The 27,792-nt window shown below is 38.4% G+C and overlaps 1 protein-coding gene across 1 annotated transcript; it reads left to right on the plus strand.

Annotated features, from left to right (window-relative positions):
* The first annotated feature begins 1,326 nt into the window (after nt 1-1,326).
* Nucleotides 1,327-27,177, plus strand: arhgap18 (Rho GTPase activating protein 18). Its single transcript, XM_047388610.1, has 18 exons — nt 1,327-1,655; nt 11,890-12,130; nt 13,324-13,453; nt 14,358-14,437; nt 14,552-14,704; nt 17,181-17,217; nt 17,802-17,920; nt 18,947-19,018; nt 19,116-19,209; nt 21,339-21,430; nt 21,674-21,751; nt 21,855-22,014; nt 22,095-22,177; nt 23,573-23,779; nt 23,920-24,054; nt 24,831-24,952; nt 25,051-25,106; nt 25,237-27,177. Exons 1-18 carry the CDS (start codon nt 1,519-1,521, stop codon nt 25,326-25,328), a joined length of 2,088 nt encoding a protein of 695 aa, XP_047244566.1. The 5' UTR covers nt 1,327-1,518; the 3' UTR covers nt 25,329-27,177.
* Nucleotides 27,178-27,792: the final 615 nt, after the last annotated feature.

The following is a 27,792-nucleotide window of genomic DNA, read 5'->3' on the forward strand; positions in this document are numbered from 1 at the left end:
CAACTCTCCTGACCTGAACCCCATAGAGAATCTGTGGGATATTGTGAAGAGAACGTTGAGAGACTCAAGACCCAACACTCTGGATGAGCTAAAGGCTGCTATCGAAGCATCCTGGGCCTCCATAAGACCTCAGCAGTGCCACAGGCTGATTGCCTCCATGCCACGCCACATTGAAGCAGTCATTTCTGCCAAACGATTCCCAACCAAGTATTGAGTGCATAACTGTACATGATTATTTGAAGGTTGATGTTTTTTGTATTAAAAACACTTTTCTTTTATTGGTCGGATAAAATATGCTAATTTTGTGAGATAGAAATTTTGGGTTTTCATGAGCTGTATGCCACAATCATCCGTATTAAGACAATAAAAGACCTGAAATATTTCAGTTAGTGTGCAATGAATCTAAAATATATGAATGTTAAATTTTCATCATGACATTATGGAAAATAATGAACTTTATCACAATATGCTAATATTTTGAGAAGGACCTGTATATAGGCATTTTCATTTTTTTCTGCACTGATAAGGATATGAAGAATGTCCCCAGGTTCAATGACTTGGTCGAAGACACTTTGACGTTTTTAATAAAACAGTCATTAAATTACTCCAATATTCCCTTGGTAAGGCAAGCCATTCAAAGCCTAATATTCTATTTTAAATCAAAGGCAAGAAAATCCCATATGTGCTTAACCACGAACAAGGTACAAATATGACTATAAGAACAATAAACAAAGTGCAAAGTTATAAAATTAATGATACCCCTCACATATTTAAGGTTATATTTTAATTTAAACCAAATTTTTCTTTTAAGTAGAAATAATTTTAATTATTTGGAGTTTACCGGCCAGAGTTCTGACTTGTGGAGGGAGCTAAAAATAAGTGTGAAGGCAAGGAGGCCTTTCCAACGACTTGAAGCTCATCACCAAAGATAAATTGTCAAAATACCAGTGAAAACATGCAAAAAGCTGGTAAGCAATTATAAGAAGGGTTTAGTTGCCAATAAAGGCTCTTCCACTGATTATACAAAACAATAGAAATAATTTTTAACAAGCCATGTTTACTAAAGCTACTTAAAAATTAAATTAATTTTACACTGCTTTATTCTACTTTAGAAGATGTCTTCCTTATGTCCTGTAAGAAACAAACTACTTGGTTGAATGAAGACGAGCTTAAATCTGCCAGGGGGTACGAATAATTCTGGGCTCTACTCTAAACAGACTGTTCCCAGCGGAAAATCCTCAGTACTCTCTTACACCAGGTGGGGGCGGTGTTGTCTCCGGAAAGTTGACCTGCTGTTTCGGCCAATCCCTGAGCTGCGGTCAGCTGTGTAATCCAGCCCCAGTCTTGCTCCTCCGCTCCGGGAGAACACACCAGAGGAAGCCAGAAAAAGAGGCGGACGGAGCGGAGTCGGTAACAGAGAGTGGAAAGCCTACACAGATAGGCTCAAAAGTGGAGTGGGAGATCACCTATCGATTATTGATCGGATGTCAGCCGTGTGTGAGACAGAGGAGGAGAAACATGAGTCGGCACCAGTCTCAAGGAGTGGTTTTAACGGGTTACCAAAGCAACGCTGAGCTGTTGCCGCAAACGGGACTGTGTGGTGGTTCCACTTCCAGCTGTCCGCCGGTTCCGGACCGGGAGTCCGACGTGCTCAGGTGGGAACCGTGACCCTTTAGTTAGTTTCTTCAGTGGGAGCTAAACGAAGCTAAGTGTGTCTGTGTGGCTATGAGCATGTGGGCAAAGGTCGGCGTTCTCCTCATTATGCAGCCTGAGTTGCATGGATGTGCTGACATGGTGGGAAAGTTAGGCTCCTCAGTATGCGAAGTGCATCCTGCAGAATAAAGTAACAGCGGTGTGTAACCCGCTAAACTGCACCACAGGCAGGCAGATTTTATTGCACTTAATGGGAACATGCAGCTCCACCCTTGGCCTCGGGTTTATGTTTTTTTCTAATCAGCAGGTTCACCTTGATTTTGTTAACAGTTCAAGATCATACAAAGATAGTTCATTCCTAGCTTCCACACACCCCTGCAGGTCTACGGTTAATACGATTTATGTGGTTCCTTAGTCCATTTAGCTCTGATCCTAGTAATTATATACGATCTAATTGCTGTGTAGTTTAAAATAATTATAGACTGACTCCATATGAGAGAGTTGAAGAATTGGGTCATTTGTTCCATCTCTTTAAAACAAAAGAAACAATAAATTAAAAACGGTGGGCTGAAGGAACCTTTAATGCCCTCATATGAAATCAAAACCGTGTGAAGTGAATCAAACTAAACCAGCATTTTAATATCAAAACCATCTGGGAGACTTGCATCAAAAGCATTTCAACAAAAAGCATTCCTTTCTGTCTTTTTAATTGTTGCATCTTTTATCCACGAGTTATAATTTTAATACAGTACAAATGTATTCATATGTCTTTGTTTTTCAACATTTTGTCACTTTCCAACCACAAACTTCAATGTGACGTAGTAGGATACAAAGTTTGAAAATATTTTTACAAATAAAACCCTCAAAAGGCAAAACACTGCATGTGTCTGAAAACTGACAATACACATCACCATACCATCCCCACACTAAAACATAGTGATGGCAGCACCATGCTGTGGGGGTGTTTTTCTTCAGCAGGGAAAGGCAACCAGGTCAGAGTGGATAGGAAGATAGATGGAGCTAAATGTGGGGTAATCCTGGAAGAAATCCTGTTAGAGACTGCCGAAGACTTGATATGGAGACAGAGGTTCACCGTCCAGCAGGATAACAACCACAAGGTCTCACCTGTATTTAATGGCAAATCCCTGACAATTCTCAAAAATTAATGTTCACAGATGCTCTCCATCCAATCTGACTGGACTTGAGCTATTTTTCAAAAGAATTTGAAAATTCTTTTTTGTTGGCAGTGATAACCTTTAATGCTTCTTACACTGAGCGAAGACCTTATTTTCAAGACATAGTCGTAAGTTTTTAGAACTGTCTCGTCTGTTCTTTCCCTGCCAAGATGTGATGCTGGTGCATCGGCGTAGCAAACCGATGTGGTAAAGCTTAAAAAACCAGTACGCTTGTGGTATAGATAGCTACACCTAACCGCGTGAGCGTGGTATATATAATGGAGATGTGTGTGATCCAGATGGCTTGCTTGGATTGCTAAGAAGCGTCACATTACAGACTTCCTTTGTCTCACCTCCGTCAGCAGAGTGTGCGAGTCCCGTCTAGTCTGACCTGTGTGAAGCTGCGTTTGGTGACCATTGTTTCCTTCAGGTCAGGAAATGTAAAACAAACAGACCATAAGCTTCTAAGGAGCCTTGGGTTACGCTCTGCTTGGGGTGTTGCACGGTGTTGTCTTTGTCCTTTAAATGGAAGGAAGTGTGGAAGTTGGGCAGAGGGATTTCATTGCCAGACCAAAGTTTCAAAAGGCTATTGTTCTTAGTTTAAATGGCTAAACTGAGCTCTCTTGCATTAATTAAGATACTTAAACACATGAAATACAGTACACATAAAATAAGATGATCAAGAATGACAAATTGTCTGGAAAGTTAGAAAGACTAGGATGGATTGTATATTACGGATTCATCAGAGCTAAAGGGCAGATCACGTATTCAAGCATTAGGTCATTGTTCAGGGTGGTAACTGTGATGGTTGGGGGGGTACAGAGACGGGCCTTGTCTTCAAATGGGCCAGCTGACATCTGTTGATCTGAAATACAAATGCCACACACAAGCAGAACTTATTTCCTTTCATTGGTTTTACGTAGATCATTGATTTCCTAAACTCTCCCATTCTTTGCTGGTAAACTGTGGCTGTTAAAGAAAAACAAGACTTTTTTATATTTCTATATTCACATGGTTCTTAATGAAGGTCATTAGCAAGGTCTTAACCTCCTCTGAACCTGCATCTGCCAGAAAAAAAGAAACAAAATAGAAAAATAAATATCTGAATATAGAGAAAAATAGAAAAGAATATCTGAATATCTGAGAAGAAAAATATGCTGTAATTTAATCATCTCGCTTCTTAAGCCTTAAAAAGTTTTAAATATGCCCACATTTTCCTGCACCAGTAAGAGTTTTACATTCCCCTAGGTCCTGCTTCTGGCTAAGGAGTTAGGGCACCGTTACATTGTGACAAAATTATCAGGCTCATGATTTAGGGCAGTAAACAGCTCAACCCACACAAAGTCTGCTTATAAAACTGACTTTCTGTTATTTGTTCAGGGAAATGAAATCAAAACTTTATCTGCTACTAGTTTGTTTGGGAGAGGGTATTCTATTTAAAGAAGCCTGGCTTGAAAAACAGATTTTAATAATTGGCTATTAGAAACAAACTTCTTGGTTGAGTGAAGGTAACTTTAAACCTAAATCCACCTGCTGTATGAATAATTGTGTGCTGTGTGGTTAATGCACTGACAGGAAATGTATTAAACCAGTGGTTCTGAAAGTCTTTGCAAGATGCACCACCTCTATAAATATAATTATTATATAAATGATCTCCAAGTACCACCACACTGACTGATATTTAAAAGCAATTGTTCAGCATGATTTAGAAAAAGAACAAAAAAATCTCATCCTTTGGTACTGATTGGACAATGGGGTGCGATCCTGCGTTTTATTTTTACTAAGAACTTAAATTTTTCAGATCCACGTTAAAAACGTTTGCTGAAACGTTACGAGTGGCCATCTCTGACCTCAAAATCCAGTACATTTAAAACGTGGTGATAGCCAAACTAAAATAATAAATAAAAAGGGGTTTATCATCTCTGGTTATTTGTATCTCATTAAATCTTTTGTACTCATAGAATCTCCTTTGACCTTGCTGCTAGCGTGCTGGATTGTAAGAAGTATTGGGAAGTTGTTAGTAGCTTGTAGAAATTAGCCTGCTCACTGAGTTTGTTTCCAACTTGGAAACATAGGTCAGCTCTGATACCCTAACCAAGTTCTTACTTCATAAATAGATGGAATACTGCATTTCTAACCACAGTGCCTGTTCCTGATTCACTGCATCACTGTCAGTGCTTTGGATTTACCTTTTAAGTAACTAATCTAAAAGTGTCCTCGAGTACCACTAAAGCCAGCCCAAGAACCACCAGTGGTGCTTGTAGCACAGTTTGAGTACCATGGGATTGGACTTTTAAGATCTTACATGAACACACATGAAATTATTTGGTAAACAAAAAGTGTGAAATAACTCTAAACATTTTTAGATTTGAGATTCTTCATAATAGCCACCCTTTGCTGTCCCAGAGGCTCATTGAGAGACGGTCAAAGGTTAAAATTTCAGTCATTTCAGGAAAGGGCGGATACTTTAAGGAATGTAAATTATTAAACATATTTAAAGTTCTTTTACAATTTTTCATTTGTTACATAATTCCATGTGTTCATTTACTGTTTTATGCCTTCAGTGAGAATCTACGTACAACGTAAATAGTCATAAACATAAAGAAAACCATTAAATGAGAATGGCGTTCTAAAACTTTTGACCTGTAGTGTAGATGAGAAGTCCCACCCAGGAGTCATTTCTTTAATTGAAATAAAAATTTGATTTCCTTCTCAAGTTTACATACACTGATTTTAAAGAAATAAAAAGTACAAGAACTTTTTTTTAGTATACGTTCTTCAACACTATCAACTCAAGGTATGTACTATAAAAGGTAGTCGTGCTGCAGTAAACTACTACAAACTAGTGATGACAAATGATTCAAGACTTTTAATGTTTTTGTTCTTTCTCACAAGGAAATAAAATCGAAGTACCGTATTTTCCGCACTATAAGGCGCACTTAAAAACCATTAATTTTCTCGAAAAATGACAGTGCGCCTTGTAATCCGGAGCGCCTTATATATGGATCAATTGGTTAATTGGTTGATCCATACTGGTTGTACACGGCGCTCTGTCAAAATGTTTCAGTACGACTGGTAAACTACAAAGCCGCACCGCTTGCAGCATTACGACTACCGTAGTCAGGGGCGTCGCCGAAGTAATAGCGGTAAACACCTGTACTGTGCTTCCTCCTAGTCCAACACCACTTGTGTGTGTATAACGACCCCAAAATTGCACCTTCCAAGAGACACGCTTACGATGCTGAGTTCAAACTCAGGGCTGTCAGCTACGCAGTCGAACATGGGAATAGAGCAGCAGCGAGAGAATTCAACAGTTAACGCTACTATATTGTGAATGTACTAACGTTTGATTTAGTGCATCAAACTGTTTCTTTTACGTGTTTACTGAATCAGGGAAAAGTTCCCTTTCACGTTTTAACTAACGTTTGATTTCAACTTCAACTTCATAGACTCCAATGCATTCCTAACGTGCGGTTGGCTCTATTCAATAGATTTCTATGTAGAGGAGACCTTACCATGAGAGTGAATGGAGTTATCAGAACGCTGGTTTGTAGTGTATTAATAAAGTTTGACTGACTGACTTATCTGACTGTTTTGTTGACATTCTCTTTAGCACAGCTCCATCTAGTGGATGCATAACGCAACCCCAGTCAAACGTTTGACTGCAGTAGCTTCTATTCTATGCGCCTTATAATCCGGTGCGCCTTATAGTGCGGAAAATACGGTAACAGAGTAAAACTCAGTTGGCAGGTTAGGCATAAATATGGAAAATAGACAGCAGTCAAAAAGAACCAGATGGATGCATCTTTTATAAGAAAAATACACTCAAACTGATCAATTGTCAGCACAAGCCATTGCCTCAGATCCCAACTTACTTTCAGCTCATCAGTGCTGAAAGTTTCCTGGATGAAAGTGTTTCCTCTCTGCTCCCCCCACTCACACACACCCACCTGCTTACACCCTCTATCTTTGTTGGCATCTGATCAAAGGTGTGTGGGGGATGAAGGTACAAAGATTAGAGCAGCTGCAACTCTGTTTTCCTTTTTAGGTCATCTGTTCTCATTAAGTGTGAAACTGTGTGGGTTTTATTCACAGGAGCAGCCCACGTAACCTCTGTCAGATTTACGATTGTAAACATAATATGGTCACAATAAATGTGTAAAAATGTACTTGGTGTTTTCCTTTATAAGCACTGATGACCTTATTTCCAAAAAGGTGGCTTGCAAAAGTATTCACCCCTCTTGGCATTTTTCATGTTTTCTTGCCTGACAACCTGGATTTAAAATGGATTGTTTGAGAGTTTGCACCATTTCATTTACAGAACATCCTTACAACTTGGATTATTGTTTTTATTGTGATACAAACAACAGATAGGACAAAATAACAGAAAACCTCTGTGTACATAATTGTACACCTTTTCTAAACTCTTGGGCTGACATCATCTGGACCTACAGCCCTATTCTGGTTCAGTCTCTCTAGTTGTCTTATTATCTAACTTCTAGAGACACACAGGTAGATGGGAGAATCCAAGGGAGCATCAGCATCTTCTGATTTGGTCGACGGCAAACATGTAGAGGCAGAGGGGTCCATGGCTGAGGTGGAAGATAAAACATTTGAGGTGTTACAGGACAGCTGTGGGTCAAAGGAGGGTGGGATGTCTGCTTGGCTGTGGGCAGGAGAGGAGGATGCTGAGCTTGTTCCTGAACTGAACCTATTGAACAATGTGTTTAGTTCATTGCGATCCTCTTTCTGCTTGAAGCCTGTGATCTTCTTCATCCCTGACCACACATCTCTGATGGAGCTTGTTCTCCAGCTTCTTCCTGTCTCTTATCTCAACTTTAAGTCGCTTCTGTATACTCCTCACTAATTCCCTGTCTCCCTTCCTTTATTGCGATAATGACAAAAGTGACGATAAAAAGTACCTAAAAATCTATCAGTTTTTTCAAACAATACATCTGTCACTTTAGGCAGTCAGAACCACACACACACACACACACAAAGACAAACCATTATCAAAAAGGCTAATTCAACACAACATTTATATTAAAAGGTGAAGTGGTACTGCTAAAGAGAACACATTCATTTCATTTGAGCATATTTTCAAATTCATTGAAATTTATTTATAGATCTCATGGAACAGACTTTGGAAACATTTCAGGATAAATCACTTTTTTTTTCCCGATCGCAATTTTTTCTGATAATGACAAACGACAACATTTCAGTAAGTGCCCATCTCTAGTTTAAGAACAACCTTTTTGTTCTCCAAAAAGGAGCTTCAGTTGTTTACCTCCAAAGGAAGTAACAACCTGATGTCTGTGATAATTATTTTTAATTTCTAACTAAATTGATGTTGTCACCATTGCTGCTTTAAAACCCCACTATTAGAACATCATTAAGTATTACATAATGGCTCAAGCTAATACACTTTAAGACCTGTTGCACAATAAAGCGCATGCATTATGCAGTCCAGAAAGAGGCAGTGTCATTCTTGGTAATTATCACCTGAGCTTGACTTAATTCAGCTCTCTTATATCAATCAGTAAAACAACTGTAGCTTCTGAAAGATAAAAGACTCGTGTTAATCTCTCTGTCAGAACAAAAGGTTTTTAAACTCAACTGATCAACCACAGAAAGGTTGTTCTTTTTAAATGAAATTAAACTGAAGACCTTAAGATGAACAGCTGAGAAGTCTCTTGATGTTGTTCTGCTTTGTGAAGGTATGCATGTGTAACGCCTGACTTCATAAACGAGAAGCTGACACTGCATGATGTTCGGGTATGTGTCCTTTTTATTTTCTGATTTATGATTTGAACTATAATTACCACTAAAGCTCGGGGAATGTAAATGATTAACTCCTGTTTGAGTGAGCTGGAGTGTTTTGACTAGATTTAAAACAAATAGTAAATCAGCATAACGGGAATATTTTTGCAATTCCATACAAGTGATATCATTTTAGCTGACGTGCACCGATTGGCTCACGTTTATGTAAATATGCACACAGAGGTCACGGAAAACTAAACTTTATCTCAGCGTGAGGAGGGAGAAAAGTTCCAAGTGGAAAGAGAAAAGTTGGGAGTAGAAGAAGAAGACAAGAGGAGAGGTTTTTGAAATAAAATAGCTGCTAAAGAAAAATAATGGTGATTACTTCCTCAGTCTGTTAAGTAACCCCTCTGAAGTGGAGGACAGCCAGGCAAAAGGTCCTAAGGGACTGTTAAAGACTGTAATGATGACTGGACACACAGATACATTGACCTTTTAAATATATAAATCTATATAGTGTATTTTACTATATTTTTAAATTTTATTTATTTTTGCTCATTCTAACTGTAAAGTTTATATCTTCGAGCCACTTTTGCGCTGTGATTTGTTTCACTGTATTGTTTTGTGCATTCAATGACAATAAAATGTATTTATCTATCTAGTTGGTAAGATATCTAATCAGAGCATGTGTGTTTACCAGAGTTTTATTCTTAGTAAAACACTCACTGAGTTTCTGCCATGGTATGCAGACCTTACTCAGAGTGAACTTTCAGATTAATGCTCTCTGCTGGTAATTCTAAGTTAATTAATACAGTAGATCAACTCAGTTTCTTCCTTCGTATGCATTGGCTTTCAGAGCTCCTTAAAGCACTTCCATAACTACACCAAAATCTTCCTTTTTTTACACAAAATCCGTCTTAGATCAGTTTACAGCGTGAACTATTTTCAGACACCAGCGCTTACAGTGTAAAATATAATGAAAACAATTCAAACTTGCACGTGTTTCTCCTGTTAGGTGACTCCAGTCATACTGATGCATCCAGTTTCTGTTGTTTATGCGTCCTGGGATTTTCTTTTTAACAGCTCGGCTGGCGAGTTTAGTTGTTTGCGACTGTGTGTTTGAATAGATGATGATATGCAAGTAGATGGACGTGACAGGTGAAAGCCCGCGTTCAGCAGCTGTTGACTGGAACATGACAAAGACCCCACAGAGCTAGGGGGAGGCTACAACTACGTCATCTGCTCTGCCACAGCTGCAGCTGCAGGGCATGGAAAGGGAAAGACAAACTGTTCATATTGCTCGTAATGAGTTATAAAAATCTTTGCTTCCATTAGTGATGAAATTAGAGAACCGATTTTGTTTAACACTAGAAGTGTTTCTGTTACTCAGACCAAGTCTTACAAGACTTCTCGGATTGCTTTTAGATTTGTAGCCCACAAAAGCAGCAAGGATCCGATATCTCCAAATGCTTAATGTCTAATGACTCAACACGCCAGATTGAGTTTTTACAAAGTGACATTATGTGACTTTCTAAAAATGTGTTTTTCTTATAAGTATTAAATTATGCTTTGCATATACAGTGCCCTCCACAGTAATCGACACCTATGGTGTGTAAAAATAAATAAATTCTTTCTTTGTGGCATTACTACAATATCACACAGATTTTATAAGAGTGTGGAACAAGTGTACACAGTTGTAAGATACCTCAGCTGTGTGCTTTAAATACGCAAAAGGCCCACAACTTTAGCACCTTGATTTACATTGTGTACAAATTGAACAGGAATGTGGGATTTGTGGTTGCGTGGTAATTACCAAATGGGGCCTATAGTCTCATCTGACCAAAGCAAGTGGTTCCAGGTAGAGTCCGAGTAGAGCTCATGTAGAAATTCACATGTTTACATTTGTGATTGTAGGATAGAAGATGTTTTTTCCTGGTCTACCTCCCAAACAACTGGTTTGCATTTGGATGACATCTAATGGTTGTATTGTATCTTGGTCACCCTTAGATTCCATTTAAAATAATTGTTTTTTTTACCTCCCTTGCCTTCAGTTCTTTTATCACATCGTAGTTGAGTTCTTGATAAACTCTTGGAGTAATTTTAGATGAACCACTTCTGGGGAAAAGGTCCACCACTGTTCAGTGTTGGCTGCACTTGTGGGTAATGGTTCTCACTGTGGTTTGCTGGAGTCCCAAATAGTTGGAAATGGCTTTTTAACGGTTTGCGAACTAATAGATGTTGATGACGTTGCTCCTGAATTCTTCTAAAATGGTGCAGAATGTGTTCCTTGTTGAGATCTTTTTAGCCTATTTCATGTTGTCAGACAGGTTTTCTTTAAGCGACTTCTTGATGCAGGTCTGGTGGTAATCGGGCCTAAGTGTAGCTAGTTAAAAGACAATTACTTTCTCCGATAGGAACAGGTTGGTTTGGATAGCTTTTTTCCCTTTTTATAAATTAAATCATCATTTAAAGAGGGCTTTTTGGATCTACTCAACATGTTTTTTTTAGCTTTTATTAAAACGAGATTGATCTAAAACATGTAAGTGTGACAAAAAAAAAAAAAAAAAAAGAAATCTTTAAGGGGGGAAATACTTTTTACCATTACTTGTGTAATTGCATCCTCTTGATTTTAGCTGAGCAAACATTAAGTTGTTTACTGAATATCATGCTCTGGTGGTTTCATCTAACAATCGGTTATTCTGAGCAGTCCACTCTGTCTCGGCTGTGCTGAGCAACATTAATGTACTGTACATCGATGGACTGACTGGGATTGATGTGTTTATGTAGCAAAGCAAAAGTTGAGGAGCACAAGATGTGCTATTTTTGTTCCTAGCAGATGCTGCCTTCATTGGCAGCCTGGTTGAAAATTCAACATGCTGGTTGGCTGTTCTGTACTTTCAACCTTTGGCCACCCCACCTCTGTTTGACACTCACTCACAGATTTGTGTTGCAGAAATAGAAGTCCAAGAAAACATGGCTGAATGTAAACAGTTCTCAGACAATGCAATACTTGAAATCAAGGAATATTTTTATGATCAGTGTGCATAAATTGAAATGTCACTGATAAACATGGTGCAAAGTGCATAGCTGCAAGTGAGACAAGTGCTACAGTGTTGGCAAAGATGTAGATTTGTCAGTCAGTCAGTCATTTTCTACCGATTATTCCATAGTGGTTCGCGGGGGAGCTGGTGCCTATCTCCAGCAGTCTATGGGTGAGAGGCGGGATACACCCTGGACAGGTCGCCAGATGTAGATTTGTATCTTTTATATATATTTGTGCCTTTTTGTGTCTCATTAACAGTCGCAAAACAGGCCAATACAGTCTTCAGCAGAACCAAAACGCACAACATGAAGAGGATAAATATGGTCTTTCATCCGCCACCGGTGGTACAGGAACAAGCAGCACTGACTCATCTCTGCTCCTCAATTCAAGCTCCGCTGCTCACCCTGGGTCCCAGCCATCTACCAGCCTTAAGCCATACTCTAGTCACAGTCTCAACTCCAGGCGCAAACAGCCTACATGCCAGCGCAGCTTTTCTCAGGTAAGGAGGGAAGGCAGATTGATGGTTTGGTTTGTATTATTGATTTTTTACTTCTAGCTATTTAAACATTTAAAGTCTGTGAACCAATGCAGGCTATAGAGAAATGTCATTTTCCATGTGGAAGCTATCTTTAGTATCAGTGAGTTGTTTAAAAAATAAGTCAGGATAAGCACAAAGAAAGAAGATGTTTTTTGGAAAGGAAGCAGTGTTTCCTACATGCAGAGACATGTCTGTGATTCATTAAGGCTACAAGAGAGTGAGAAAGAGCAAGACTTTCAGTAGATAACAGGAAGGCTGAACATATTACAGCAAAGTTGCCCTGTTTGACCTTTCAACCTGTGTCTGGCCTGGAACATGTTAGATTTGCAAATGTTAAGGTATGGATCTACACTTTCTAGGGAATACAGATGGAGGCCAAGGCTAAGACACACTAGTTGAGCTGGAGATCAGAAATTGGACTGGTGCATATTTGTTTTTTATTTAGTGCAAGTAAAATCACCATCTCAACCATCAACAATTCTAGTTCATATCATGTTTAAATAATGTTTTGCACTCCTATATCATATATTTTGGATCAGCTGTGCTGCAGTGTTTAGCTCATAAGTGTATGGTTTCACACTCCAGTTCAATTGGGGGCGACTGTGGGCTGTTTTGTCAACTCTGTTGTCTTTCGACACAATTTTATCTTCCTGTTGTCTCGAGTGTTGCAATGTTGATTACAGCAATTTTCTCAAAACAACCATGCTTCCTTGTAATTTTACCTTACTTTGTCCTTTGTTCTCTGTGTCTTCTCCGCCACCTGTTGACTGGGAGTATATTTCTATTGAATGTTCATATAAGGTCCTGAGCCAATAGCCGCTGAAACCATCTATTTTTACATTTCTGAAGTGATATATGGCTCTGTGCAAATGCATTCTTGGTGTTCTTATAAGTGGGCTTTAATTTGTGAGTATTTCTTACGAAATATTTTTGTTTTGATACTGCAAGCTCTATCAGTTTCTGTCAGAAGCTTGTTCTGACAGGCTGTGGTTGTTTTTTTCTCCACCATAAACTTGTTGCGTCAGGTCCTGGAGGTTTTTTTTTGTTGGGAACATATGAAGGAAGACAACCTCAGCTGAGGGCAGAAAAAAGAACGAGGTCTTGAAGCTGTAAATGTGTACATTCCAAACCCTGAGTGTTTGCACTTCACAAAGGACTCCCTGGACGAGCTGGAGATGGACGACTACTGGAAGGAGATTGAGAACATCAAGAGCTCAGGGGGAGGACCAGGGAGGGGAGGAGACGGAGAATCTCAAGAGGAGGAGCAGCAGAAAATCCCTGAAGGTGTGATACACTGTTTCCATTTAAGAGATGTTAATTAAACTTCATCTTCTTAAATGTCCTAGAATCTACAGATGTTTCTTCTATGGTAGATTTAGTGTTTAAAAAATGATCCAGTGAGAGAAGGGAGGCTAGTTGGGGAATGTGTGTGTGTGTGTGTGTGTGTGTGTGGCTTTAGTCATGATCTGAATGTTAGATATGGGACTTGGGAAAATTCCCTTTAGCCTCCTTATGTAAGGAAACATGTTGCCACTAAGCTTGTCTGACATTTTGTGCCTCTTTTAGTGAAACTTGTTGCCAAACCAGAACTCTTGGACTTTGTCAAAACGTGTATATAATTTGTCAAAAAGTCAGTTGCGGTTTATTTTCTGTAATTTTGTCCGTGATTCAGATAATTTTGTTTTATTTAGGTTATTTACTGACACGAGCTTTAAAGCTGTGGAATAACTAAAAGCCAGCTCTGACTTGTGCAAACTGCTCTCGTGTCATTTCACAGTAGGAATGCGGTCTTTGTCTGTTTGTTTCCTGTTATATTCACCCTAATAGTCTATTGTTCTCAGGAGTAAAAGCTTCTTTCTGTATGATCTCTTTGTCAACTTATGTCTGTTATTAATCTGTTTCCTGTAGCACATGCATTTTTGGCATTTTTGCTTTTTATGTAATCAAGATTCTTATAGGCCGGAACGGTTTAACGTATGGAGAAAAAAAATGCTATGGAAATTTTTTTTTATTCCATCCATCCATCCATCCATTTATCCTTCCTTATTTCCTTCTCTGCTCCTTTTAAATTTTAGGTTAAAAAAGGAAGAAATTTTAACTTTAAAAATGGCTTTTTCATTTCAGAAGGTGGCAATTATGCTCCCCTTTGTTACAATACATTTTAAAATGACCTTTTCTTGTCTTTTAGAAGGAGAGCATGAGGAGGCGTGGCTCACAGAGGCAGGGTTAGCACGGCTGTTTGATGATTCCTTGGCAGCTGACGACCAGGTGAGCAGATAAACAACATGTACAGATTCACAATAGGTCAATGACAATCAAAGCGTAAAGGGCAGATGATGAAACAGATATCTTGCTCTATTTCTGGTCTCAATTGTTTGACAGGAAGAAGACAGCGCCGTGTTCCTGTCCACCCTCACCAGGACGCAGGCTGCCGCTGTGCAACGTCGTGTGTCGTCTTACCAGCAGACGCTGCAGCGGCAACGCAAACGCCAACACTTCCCTGATGTTCGAGATATATTTAGACCTCTTGAAAAGGTAACACGATGAATAACACATCAGGATATCAACATATATGTTAAAATGTCTTTATATGATCTATACAGCCAAAGCATATACTGCAGAGTTAACAGACACATATTTTTCAGATTTAAACTCTAAAGGTATAATTTCAATGTTAGAAAGCTTAGTTAAGTGATGTTTAGCTGCAATGTAATTATGGCCAGACTAAAAGGGTGGTTAAACATAATGGTTCCGGTTTTGCATGATTAATCTTTTTATAAATAAATGATAGGGTAAAGGTGAGCAATATCACTGCTGAAATCAAAATGTTAACAGTCGACACAGACAAAATGTTTTGTGAACAGCACACAGATTGGTGGTATTATGTTAGTGTTGTAGAGTCATGTAAAACACTACAAATACTACCAAAAACAGCAACCAGGAACTTTAAATGTTCTTGGTGTTTCATTATGTAGCAGAAATTAAGATAATCAGGCTCTTGATAATGTAAGAACACAACAAGTCAACTGTTTTTCAAGCTGGCTGCCTTTATTCAGAGTAACTTTTCCTGATAAGGTTATTCTTGAGACAATATCTTGCATAGGTGCAGAAACTCCTGGGGGTATTGCTGTAGCTGTTATGTGTCCCAGAAACAAGACTGTCTTCAGGTGCAGAGTCAAGATAGACTGTTTCCTGGATAGCTGTTTTTTGTTCTTAAATGACTATTTGCAAATATTGCACTATCCATTTAGTTATCTGTTAAGGGAAAACAATATGTTTTCCAATATAGCTTTTATTCCTATGCTCCTTTTAAAAGAACATAATTATTCTCCTCTACAATAGAGAGTAGTCCATGGCATGGCAAAGATAAAACGCTTGCTATTTTATAGCAGAGATTACAAACGGAGAATATTTCAGATTTCCTACTAGTCTTACAATAGAGATGAAAAAGTGTTTTTTTTTTTTTCATGATTTTAAGGTGAAGCTAATAGATACTTTTTAAAATAAATGACTCCATATGTTTGATTGTTAGGAGTAGGTTTCAAATTTGTAATGGAAAGATGCATTAATAAGGGATTAATTTGGACTTTCAAAATAAAAATACCAGATACTCTTTAAAATAAAAGCTTCAATTTATTCAGAGCATTATTATAAAATGTGATTCCACATTACTCATGGTTAAAAAAAAAAATACAGAAATGTGGGCCTTCTAATAATATCTGACAGACAAGCCTCATTGGTGGATATAAAGAACCTTCATACACCCAACCTATACAAAAAGATACACAAGCTACACAATCTAGGGAAGACTGTTGACTAGTTGCCAATCAGTGGCATACTTCACAAAACTGGTAAGCCAAAAAGATCATTGAAAAAGATGCTTGAAAATTTAGTGGAAGAAAGCAGTGTTTTAGAAAAAGTCTATTTGAAAAAGGTGCACAAGCAACCGGGATAAGTACATCCTTGGGAGGATATTGAAGCAAAGTCTATTTAAGAGTTTGTGAAATTCACAAGGTGTAGACTGTGGCTGCCACACATCGACATACCTAGGACATGAGCTTTAACTGTTGCACTCCTTCTGTTAAGCCACACTGAACCACAGATGGTATTAGAAGTGTCCTACCTGTGCTGAGGAGAAAAAGGACTGGACACCTGCTTAGTGGTCCAAAATTCTCTTTTCTCATAAAAGTAAATGTTGCATTTCTTTTATAAATCAAGGCCCCAGAGTCTGGAACTGAATGTAGAGGCAGAGAATTCAAGTTCTTCGAGGAACTGTGTGAAGTCAGTGATGATTTGGTGTGTCCTCTCATCTTCTGGTGTTTGTTCACTGTGTTTTATAAGTCCAAACTCAGTGCAGGTGTCTACCAGGATATTTTAGAGCACTTCATGCTTCCCTCTGCTCACAAGCTTTGTGGAGATGCAGATTGGACTTTCCAGCATGACTTGGCACCAACCCACACTGGCAAAAACACAAACACCTGGTTTAATAAGCATGGTGTGCTTTATTGGCCAGAATCTCCACAACCTCATAGATTCTTGATCGGGGTTAGATCAGGTTGCAGATGAGACACCAAACCCAACAATGCAGATGAGTTGAAGGCCAGCATTAGGGCTTCCCACATGCCACTCTGCATTGATGCGGTATACATGGAAAAGGTTTATGGGTGCATATAATGTACAACACATGGACATTAGTAGGCCAACATTTCTGGTTTAAAAATCTGTTTTATTGTTCTTATATAATATTCTGCATTTATGTAAAAAGGTTTGGGTTTTCATTAACTTATCTTATTTTATTAGCTTAACTAACCATAATCATCAAATTTTGAGATACATTGATGCCTTAAATATGTCACTTTATCTGTAAGAAATCTGATGAGTTTCTCGTTAAATTACTTTCTGTAAATAAATATTTTTACAACTTGAGCAGCATTCGAAAGCAGCATGTTGCTCTATGTTTTAACACTGTGTTCTGCACAGTTATGTCTCACTCTTGTTATGTTTGTTGCAGGATGAAGAGCCTCCAAACCTCAAAGATACTACTGCTGGTATGAGCAGCTCGCTCACTTTGAATAAAACACATTCAGGATTAGTCAGCATGGAGTTGGCGAAACCAGGCCCAGATAAATGTCTGCCTTGGAACTGAGATTTAATCACAACACAAAGGACCAGAATCTGATTCTATTTAATGCAGTAGTGTCTACCAGGAAGAGAAGCAACACAGTAACAGAAATCTCTGCAGAATCTTAGAGGAAGTGTTATTAATGACTGATATATTAAACAAAAAAGTTTAGGGAAGTTGCTTCTATCATAATTAGATTCAGGTGATTATAAAGATTTATATCTACTGAAAAAGCAGACATGATTATAGTTTAGTATAGCATTTCTGTAAGTAAGTCAGAAATCATGTGAAGCCTTGTAAATGTGGGTAATTTTCCAACAGAGTAGTTAAAAGTCAACAGATCCTTCTTACTTCCTTTTTGTCTGCTGCAGTGACTAATATGCTAGGAGAGGAAACAGCAATAAAAACATTTTTTGCCTGCCAATGCATGGTAGTTTCATATCATCAGTGCAAACGCATTTAAACCAAACTGCTTGTCATGTTATTTTATTTCTGCATTTTTCTCTGCAGAAACTGAGACAGAACTGAACGTAGAAGTGGCGTTTTCGGAGCAGGCGCTCTCTTACCGGGACAATAATCAGAGGTTGAAGGTCACCAGCAGCCTTAACTCCACCGATGACAAACTTCCAGTGAGACATAAACTTTTTACACAATTACTGTTAGGTATCCAGAGGTGCCTTAACATGCTTTCAACATGTCAGCGCTTTTCTGAGCTTTTCTTCCCCTGCCAGGGGACAGCATTAAATTACTAACGTTAAATTACTAACGTTAATTAATTTTGATAATTGTTAATCATTGGATTGAGACATATACAGCTGAAACCAGGTCTTTTGACACACAGTCTAAAAAAGTCACGTAACTTTTATTTCTCTCTTTCTGTCATTAAATTAGACTAAACCTTTTCCAAATTACCGAAATTATTTCTAAATGCCAAAATAATAAAAGAAAAAAAATCCTTTATTACTCTATTTCTTTAAATACAGAAGCTTAGATTTATTTAAATTAATATGCATTCAGGCAATTTGGTAAAGCTCAAATGATGGTGTTATGGTTTTGTATGCTTCTGAGGGGTTACCAGCATTTAAGTTAAGGAAACACTTCCTTCCTTGTGTGACCTCATGGAAAAAAGAAACCAGGGAAGATATCAGGAGGAGAATTGTTAACCTTTAAAGGTCTGGTTCACCTTTGGATACAATTTGCACAACCCTGATATGACCCTGTAATTTACGTATTTTTTTTCAAGCGGAATTCACATCAATGAAAAAAGTTGTGTATAAAGTGTCTTAGTTCTTGGTTCCTATAAGGAAAATTCTCTGTAAATTGTAGTTTTAGAATATCTAAAACTACAATTTACAGTAACTATGTTATTTTTTTATAGATGTTGTTACAATAAAGAGCAATGCTCTATAAAATAAAATTTCAGCATTATTTCATGTTTATAAGCAGAGAGCAAGGTTGTCTGTTATTCAGAAGCCCTCACTGGCTGTACTGACATCTAGTGGTTGACGCTTGTATAGCAGAAACAGACACTGAGCTCAAGTGTGCTGTTGAGTCTCTGTAGACCTAGTTCAAATGCCGGCAAGATTTTTAAAAATATTTTGTTCCAGTTACTAAAAACTCTTTGCCCCACTGTTATTCCTTTTGTTTTGCTTCAGAACTTTAAGCTCCTTCGAGATAAAACGGGTCAGACCAAAGTGGGAGATCTGTCTCCTTTGGATATGAGAAAGGTAAAACCCTTCAACCCTTCATACACCCTGTATGGACACATAGTTAAAGACCATTTTTTAGATGGCAAACCGAAAATGTTTTTGATACCTGTTTCAGGTGCATAGACTTGTGCTTGTAGAGATGACTGCTCTGTTTGACACGGCTGGGATAGACGTCAAGGCGAATAAACCTGGCAGAGTGAAGAGCAAAGGTAATGTTGCCTAGAAAGAAAAAGTGCAGTCCCCTGCAAAGCTATTTATACCCCTTTAAGTTTTTTTCACATCACAACCACAAACCTCTGCACATTGTATTAAGTTTTCAAGTGATAGACCACAAGGGAAAGGAAAACGACGCAGTTTTCAAAATATTTTACAAAAAAGAAATCAGTGTGGCATATACAGGTCCTTCTCAAAATATTAGCATATTGTGATAAAATTCATTATTTTCCATAATGTAATGAGGAAAATGTAACATTCATATATTTTAGATTCATTGCACACTAACTGAAATATTTCAGGTCTTTTATTGTCTTAATACGGATGATTTTGGCATACAGCTCATGAAAACCCAAAATTCCTATCTCACAAAATTAGCATATCATTAAAAGGGTCTCTAAACGAGCTATGAACCTAATCATCTGAATCAACGAGTTAACTCTAAACACCTGCAAAAGATTCCTGAGGCCTTTAAAACTCCCAGCCTGGTTCATCACTCAAAACCCCAATCATGGGTAAGACTGCCGACCTGACTGCTGTCCAGAAGGCCACTATTGACACCCTCAAGCAAGAAGGTAAGAAACAGAAAGACATTTCTGAACGAATAGGCTGTTCCCAGAGTGCTGTATCAAGGCACCTCAGTGGGAAGTCTGTGGGAAGAAAAAAGTGTGGCAGAAAACGCTGCACAACGAGAAGAGGTGACCGGACCCTAAGGAAGATTGTGGAGAAGGGCCGATTCCAGACCTTGGGGGACCTGCGGAAGCAGTGGACTGAGTCTGGAGTAGAAACATCCAGAGCCACCGTGCACAGGCGTGTGCAGGAAATGGGCCACAGGTGCTGCATTCCCCAGGTCAAGCCACTTTTGAACCAGAAACAGCATCAGAAGCGCCTGACCTGGGCTACAGAGAAGCAGCACTGGACTGTTGCTCAGTGGTCCAAAGTACTTTTTTCGGATGAAAGCAAATTCTGCATGTCATTCTGAAATCAAGGTGCCAGAGTCTGGAGGAAGACTGGGGAGAAGGAAATGCCAAAATGCCAGAAGTCCAGTGTCAAGTACCCACAGTCAGTGATGGTCTGGGGTGCCGTGTCAGCTGCTGGTGTTGGTCCACTGTGTTTTATCAAGGGCAGGGTCAATGCAGCTAGCTATCAGGAGATTTTGGAGCACTTCATGCTTCCATCTGCTGAAAAGCTTTATGGAGATGAAGATTTCATTTTTCAGCACGACCTGGCACCTGCTCACAGTGCCAAAACCACTGGTAAATGGTTTACTGACCATGGTATCACTGTGCTCAATTGGCCTGCCAACTCTCCTGACCTGAACCCCATAGAGAATCTGTGGGATATTGTGAAGAGAACGTTGAGAGACTCAAGACCCAACACTCTGGATGAGCTAAAGGCCGCTATCGAAGCATCCTGGGCCTCCATAAGACCTCAGCAGTGCCACAGGCTGATTGCCTCCATGCCACGCCGCATTGAAGCAGTCATTTCTGCAAAAGGATTCCCGACCAAGTATTGAGTGCATAACTGTACATGATTATTTGAAGGTTGACGTTTTTTGTATTAAAAACACTTTTCTTTTATTGGTCGGATGAAATATGCTAATTTTGTGAGATAGAAATTTTGGGTTTTCATGAGCTGTATGCCAAAATCATCCGTATTAAGACAATAAAAGACCTGAAATATTTCAGTTAGTGTGCAATGAATCTAAAATATATGAATGTTAAATTTTCATCATGACATTATGGAAAATAATGAACTTTATCACAATATGCTAATATTTTGAGAAGGACCTGTATTTGCATTTTTCCAATAGGAGTTAACACTTGATAAAAGCACCTTTTGCTGTTATCACACCAACAACTGTTTTGAGGCATTTTGCCTTGAACAGCTGGATGAACAGCTGGTAAAGGCTGTTCATCCAGCTGGTTGAACAGCTGGATTTATACTGAGATTTGATTAAAGACAAGCGGACTGTATTTATTATTTAGGCTACTTCTGAAATTGATTGCACTGGATTTTATTTAGGAGCATCAGGTTAAAGGGGACTGAATATTGAAAATATTTGCAAGGCCCTGTGACATGTTTTGATGTGTGTAAATACATTTTTTTGTGTGTTTGTGTGCAGAAAGTGGGGTGTTTGCTGTTCCTCTGACGACTGTATTGGATCAAGACCAGCGACGGGCTCCTGGGACCAGAGTGCCACTTATACTGCAGAAGGTGAGCACCCCGACAGTCGTATTTAGAGTCACTGGGAGATATTTGAAGGCAACAGTAGGGATGAAGGAAAATCTTAATGGCTTTGACAAGCTGCAATAAAATGGCATTCTAAAGTGTTTTGAAGCTTTTGTTGGGCCCTGTGCAGTCAAGACATTACACGTCATCAGCACTGAATCCAAATAAAATGTTTCTTTACACTTTACTTGTGGGGCTTATTTAATCTCGCCTGTCTCTTTTCAATAGCTCATTAGTCATGTAGAGGAAGAAGGATTAGACACTGAAGGTTTGCTACGGATCCCTGGGTCAACCACTAGAGTCAAGGTATTTTCTTGCATAGGCACTTTCTTAATTTCTAGAATTTTTGTCCTAGATTTCACCCTAACTCATGTTGCATGCTTGCTGCTGTGACTCCACCCAAATTCAGTTACTGTGCGAGGAGCTCGATTCGTCTTTCTATGACGGGACGTTTCAGTGGAAGCGTGTGAAGCAGCACGATGCTGCAAGCCTTTTAAAGCAGTTCATCAGGGACCTGCCTCATCCACTGCTCACTGTGGAGTACATCAATGCTTTTATTGCTGTCAACAGTATGTATCTGATCTGTTTTCATCATTTTTGTTATTTACTGCGAGGGTTGACCATGGTGTTTTGTTTTGTGTTATGAAAGAGCTCCCAACAAAGAAACAACAACTCCATGCCATGAACCTGTTGGTACTATTATTGCCTGAGGCCAATCGGGATACTTTAAAGGTAGGGAAAGGCAAGTTTATTTATATAGCATCAATGATGACTGTTTTTTTTTGTATCAATTTACAAAATGCTAAGTGATAGAACCCAAACATACAGCCAAAGTCATTAAGAACTATCTTCAGCGTAAAGAACAAGACTGACTGGAAGTGATGGTATGGCCCCCACAGAGCCCTGATCTCAACATCATCAAGTGTTTCTGGGATTACATGAAAAGACAGAAGGATGTAAGAAAGCCTACATCCACAGACGATCTGTGGTTAGTTCTCCTAGATGTTTGAAACAACCTACCAGCCGAGTTCCTTCAAAAACTGTGTACAAGTTTACCTGGAAGAATTGATGCTATTTTGAAGGCAAAGGGTGGTCACACCAAATATTGATTTGATTTAGATTTCTCTTTTGTTCATTCACTACATTTTGTTGATTGATGAAAATAAATGATTACAGCAGTTTTTTCACACCTGCCTAAAACGTTTGCACAGTACTGTATACATGAGGTAATTTATAGCTCTTTACAGGAACATTAAGAAACTGAGATCCCCTAAAACTAAGACAGAGGTTTTTGATGCGTTGCTATAGAGCTATATGTATTTCAGAACCTTTACCAATAAACTGGAAAGCATTGAAAAGAATAAATGTTTTGCAAAAATTTAATAGATTTGTTGATAAGCTGCCCTTTCAGTTCTCTTTGCCAAAATTGTTAAGTTAGTTATGGGCATGTAATCACTTATTATTGAGGCCATGATAGTTTTCTTTACCAGAGGTTTGACCACCCGGTTGTATGGTTCAGGAAAAATATTCTGAATTACGGGAATTATTTGCTATCTACAATATCTTAAATGCAACAGAGCCAAAGACGTTTTTTTTTTTTTTTTACTTGTGGGAACCATTGCAAGGCAGCAGGTCCTGAATATGAGCAGTTTCGGCTGAATATGCATATGGTAAATGGTAAATGTCCTGCACCCACAGAGACCCCAAAGCATTTTACACTATAATCAGTCATCCACTCATTCACACACTGGAAGTGGTGAGCTACAATGTAGCCACAGCTGCCCTGGGGCAGACCGACAGAAGTGAGGCTGCCATACACAGGCGCCACTGAGCCCTCTGACCACCATCAGCAGGCAAGTCAGGTGAAGTGTCTTGCCCAAGAACACAACGACTGAGACTGGCAGAGGGAGGGTTCGAACCGGCGACCCAACTGAGCCACAGCCATCCCTAATTCAATGATTTTAAATAACCTTGATGAACTAAACCTTCTGGAGGCACAGGAGATAAAATCAGAGGTGGAAACACATACTGCATGTGTTAGTCTCTGAAGCTAGCAGCACATTCTCCTTTAAATTCATATTGCAGGTGTAAAAAATGTTGCTGTACATTTTTTATTTTTTTTTGCAGGCATTGGTTGAGTTTTTTCAGCGTGTGATCGACCAGCAGGCCAAGAACAAGATGTCTCTAAACAACGTCTCTGTTGTCATGGCACCCAGCATCTTCATATTCAAAGGCTTTCGGTCCAAGGTGACAGAGCAGCAGGAGTTGTCTATGGCAACTGGTACAGCCAGCATCGTCCGGCTGCTAATAAGATACCAAAATCTCCTTTGGACGGTAACTTGTGATAGTAAACATGACTGTAATCTGTAAATCAGATGCTTTTTGATGTGTTCTGATTACTCATAAAAAATATTTTTTGTGGGAACAGCCTGCAGTAATGGACAATTTTATTCCTGTATTACCATCTCTTTCAGATCCCAAAGTTCATTTTGACTCAGGTTAGACAACAAAATATGGTAAACCAGCGAAAACTATATAAGGAGAGAGCTGTACTGAAGCTGCTGAAGAAGATAACCATCGACAGACCAGTTGATAAAACTATCCCGGAGGTAGGAGAGATTGTATGTTCTTGATTAAGATGATTACAGTAAACTATTTTTAGCAATACTTAGTAATTATCAAATAACTTGCATAAAAATTGTAACCTCTTATAATTGTCATTTTTAAAGCTTTATTTAACTGGAAAACAGAAAAAATTCAAAATTTTAGAAACTAAGAGTTAACATTTGAAATTGATGCTAACCACAAGTTAAAAAAAAAAAGTTTAAAAAATTACATTAAATTAATGATACTGCATTATGAACAGTTTTATGGGGATCATCTGTACACAATAGAGAAAAGATCAACATAAGAATCCTAACAGTTTATTTTGATACCAGCAGGTTCTTCCACAGTGTCAACAGACTGGAGTGTATGTTTAGTCTATTGAGGAACAGTGGCATCTAGTGGTGATGTTGTAGATTTTTACTGAAGCTTTGCAGTATCATTTGCAGAGCACTACAAGTCTTAATCAACCCGTTTTCACTCAGTCTTGTTTTTATTTCTGATGTGATTGGCTGATTGGCAGAGGAGTAATTAGACGGCTTTTGTTTCTTCTTTTTCAACAATATTACGACAATTGAAGCAACCGACCCAGGAGAAAGACCTTGAAACAGAATTTTTTTGTGATTTCTTTTTGCCAAAAAGTAACAGTTTCCTAGATAGTTTGACGGTTTATTGAACAGATAAGTAATTTATTTCTAAGGTCTCATTTAGGAGGCACATGTTTAGGGTTATGACTTTATGGTTTGGTTTTATTACTCTGCATGTCTCTGTTTATTACCAGGAGAGTGCCCAGGGATTTATTCGTGTTCAAGCACCACAGTTCAGTAAAATATCTATGGTGATTCAGCTTACAGAAGATTTGCAAGCTGCTGATGTATTAACTCGCTTCCTCAGCCAAGACAGGTAACATCTACACCTATACTTGGTTCTCTTTGCTACAATATAATGTAATCTGCTGGCCAGTTGTCTGTAACTCTCTCTTCTCATCTTTGTTTTTCCAGTTCCGTGTCAGTGAAAAAAGATGATTTGTGTCTCTATGAGAGTGGTGGAAACATCAGTAAGTTCAATACCCAACTGAGATGTTTAAATTTTTATTTCTTATCTTTTAGAAAACATGAATGTCATGGCGACTGCAGCTCCTGATAATCCATCTGTTAATAATTTATCTCTGTCTACCCTTTTCTAAGAGGAGAGATGCTTAGACGGGGAAACATATATGAAGGATCTTTTCCAGCTGAACCCTGCAGCAGAGTGGGTCATAAAAACAGCGCAGCGATAAGTTCTGGCCTTTCATCTCCATCCTGGACTGCTTTAAATTTCCTGCTGTGGCAACATAGCAGCTGATTCTCAGAGGTTTCTGCAGGATCTGGATGCTTTGGGAATACTTCATCTTAGCAAAAGCTAGATCCTGAAATCTAGATGGGAATGCAAGTGGTTCGATTGCAGTTTATTATGTTGGAAAAACTTTACTGAAAATGTTTTTTTTTTAAGTGCTTTGCATTGTAATGATTCCCAGGGAGATTTTCTGAAATACCATCTTCATTTTTACCAAAGCTGCCTTTCTAAAGATACGTTGTATTTTTTGGGAACTGATCAGACCTGCAACAACTATAAAAACATTGTGAAGTAGCGGCTTCTTTCACATGTTTTCTCTGTCTCCTATCCAGCTTGCGCCAAACTACAAACAGAATTGCTTATAGCTTTCATTCAACAACAGCTTTCTTCTTGCCCAGCTTCCATAAAGACCAGATTTGTGGAGTGCATGTCTAAAAGTTATCATATTAACAAATTCTCCTGTCTGAGCCGTGGATCTCTGCAGCTCCTCCAGAGATACCATTGGGCTCTTGGCTGATTCTCTTGGCTCTTCTTCACAACTTTATACTTGACCTGTATGTTGTGTTACCTGGTCTCCATGAAGCTGTTTGTTCGTTTATACTGTCTAGCAAACCTCTGAGGGATTCACAGAACAGCAGGTTACTCTGTTTTTTTTAAGGCTATTAGAGTAAAGGGAACTGAACACAAATGAATTCTATTTTTTGCAAAGCATGTACCCGTTTCCTTCCACTTCACAATAACTCTACTTTGTGTTGGTTTATTACATGAAATTCTTGAAAAGTACGTTACAGTTTGTGGTTGTAATGTGATTCAAAAGTGAATAACTTTAAGGGGTGTGTATACTTTTGCAGGGATGCTAAAAGAAGACGACTTTTTAAAGACTTTTAACTGGTGGAAAATTCTCCCTGTTTCCATACTGTGATTTATTGCTGCTATTTAATGTGTTTGCAGTAATTTAATGAAAAGTATGGTGTTGTGCAATAATATATAATGATTAGGGGATCACATGTCAGATCAATTATTTTAGGCCTATTCTCCTTTGGTTAATTGTCGAACAATGTATCATTTTTTTAGGTAAGTTCCTGACCACTTCATAGAATGTTGTTGTATCAGAGCAGGAAGGTGTCCTAACGGAATAAAGTATTTTAGGAGGTCTAACTTCGGCCAGGTGATTAAACTCGTCTCTTTTTCGTTGTATTTTGTAAGTATTCTTAAAAATGATCAAAATGATTCAAGATCGTGTTTTTTATTTGCAAGGGCATGCAGTGAAAACATAAATGAGTACATTTATATACAAGGAAAGCTTCAATTTGTGGTTGTTTCCCTCAACTTGTGAATACAATGCAATGAATACGACTGCACAAATATCAAGAAACCACAAAGTTTTTAAAAACATTTTTAAGTGGATTAATGCAGTGATACATTTGCACATAATTAATTTTGGGCTTTTTTGCCTCACCACTTACGTCAGGTACTGTGTCGTACACCGGCAAACGTTTTATCTGGGAAAATACACATTTTATCTTTTTTGCACATATTGTGCCTTTAGTTGCAGGTTTATCTAATTGTTTCAGCTTTTTAACGGTCTTTACATATCTGCACTGCAATGTAACTTCCTAAATAGTTCACTTCTTGGAAATTGTGTAAAGGTAACAAAAAATGTGATTAACTTTTTTGATTTTTTTCTTTTATGTACACTTACTGTAATTGATTTTTTTCTTAATGTATTTTTCTGCCTTTTAAATTACCACCATGACTTCCTGTAAATAAACTTGAAGTAATTCATTACCACATTTGCTGCTATGGTTGCTAATTTGTACTCACAGTTTCAGATTAAAAAACAATATTAAAAAATGATCAAGGCAGCTTTAGAAATGCTGTTTCAACCTTATGATGTTAGGATCAAGGAGTGGTTGTTTAAAAATGTGCTTCATTGCACATTAACATCAATCAGAAGTCAGAAAAATCAATTCTGGTCATTTCATGAAAATGAAATCTATAAATTAGAGCTGCAAGATATGATAAACTTCAGTCATCACAGTATTAATATCACAAACACGTCTGGGTTTGGTATGCTGCTATATACATATATATATATACAGGGGTTGGACAATGAAACTGAAACACCTGGTTTTAGACCACAATAATTTATTAGTATGGTGTAGGGCCTCCTTTTGTGGCCAATACAGCGTCAATTCATCTTGGGAATGACATATACAAGTCCTGGACAGTGGTCAGAGGGATTTTAAGCCATTCTTCTTGCAGGATAGTGGCCAGGTCACTACGTGATACTGGTGGAGGAAAACGTTTCCTGACTCGCTCCTCCAAAACACCCCAAAGTGGCTCAATAATATTTAGATCTGGTGACTGTGCAGGCCATGGGAGATGTTCAACTTCACTTTCATGTT

The sequence above is a fragment of the Girardinichthys multiradiatus genome, chromosome 15 (assembly GCF_021462225.1).
Source record: "Girardinichthys multiradiatus isolate DD_20200921_A chromosome 15, DD_fGirMul_XY1, whole genome shotgun sequence".
Lineage (NCBI taxonomy): Eukaryota > Metazoa > Chordata > Actinopteri > Cyprinodontiformes > Goodeidae > Girardinichthys > Girardinichthys multiradiatus.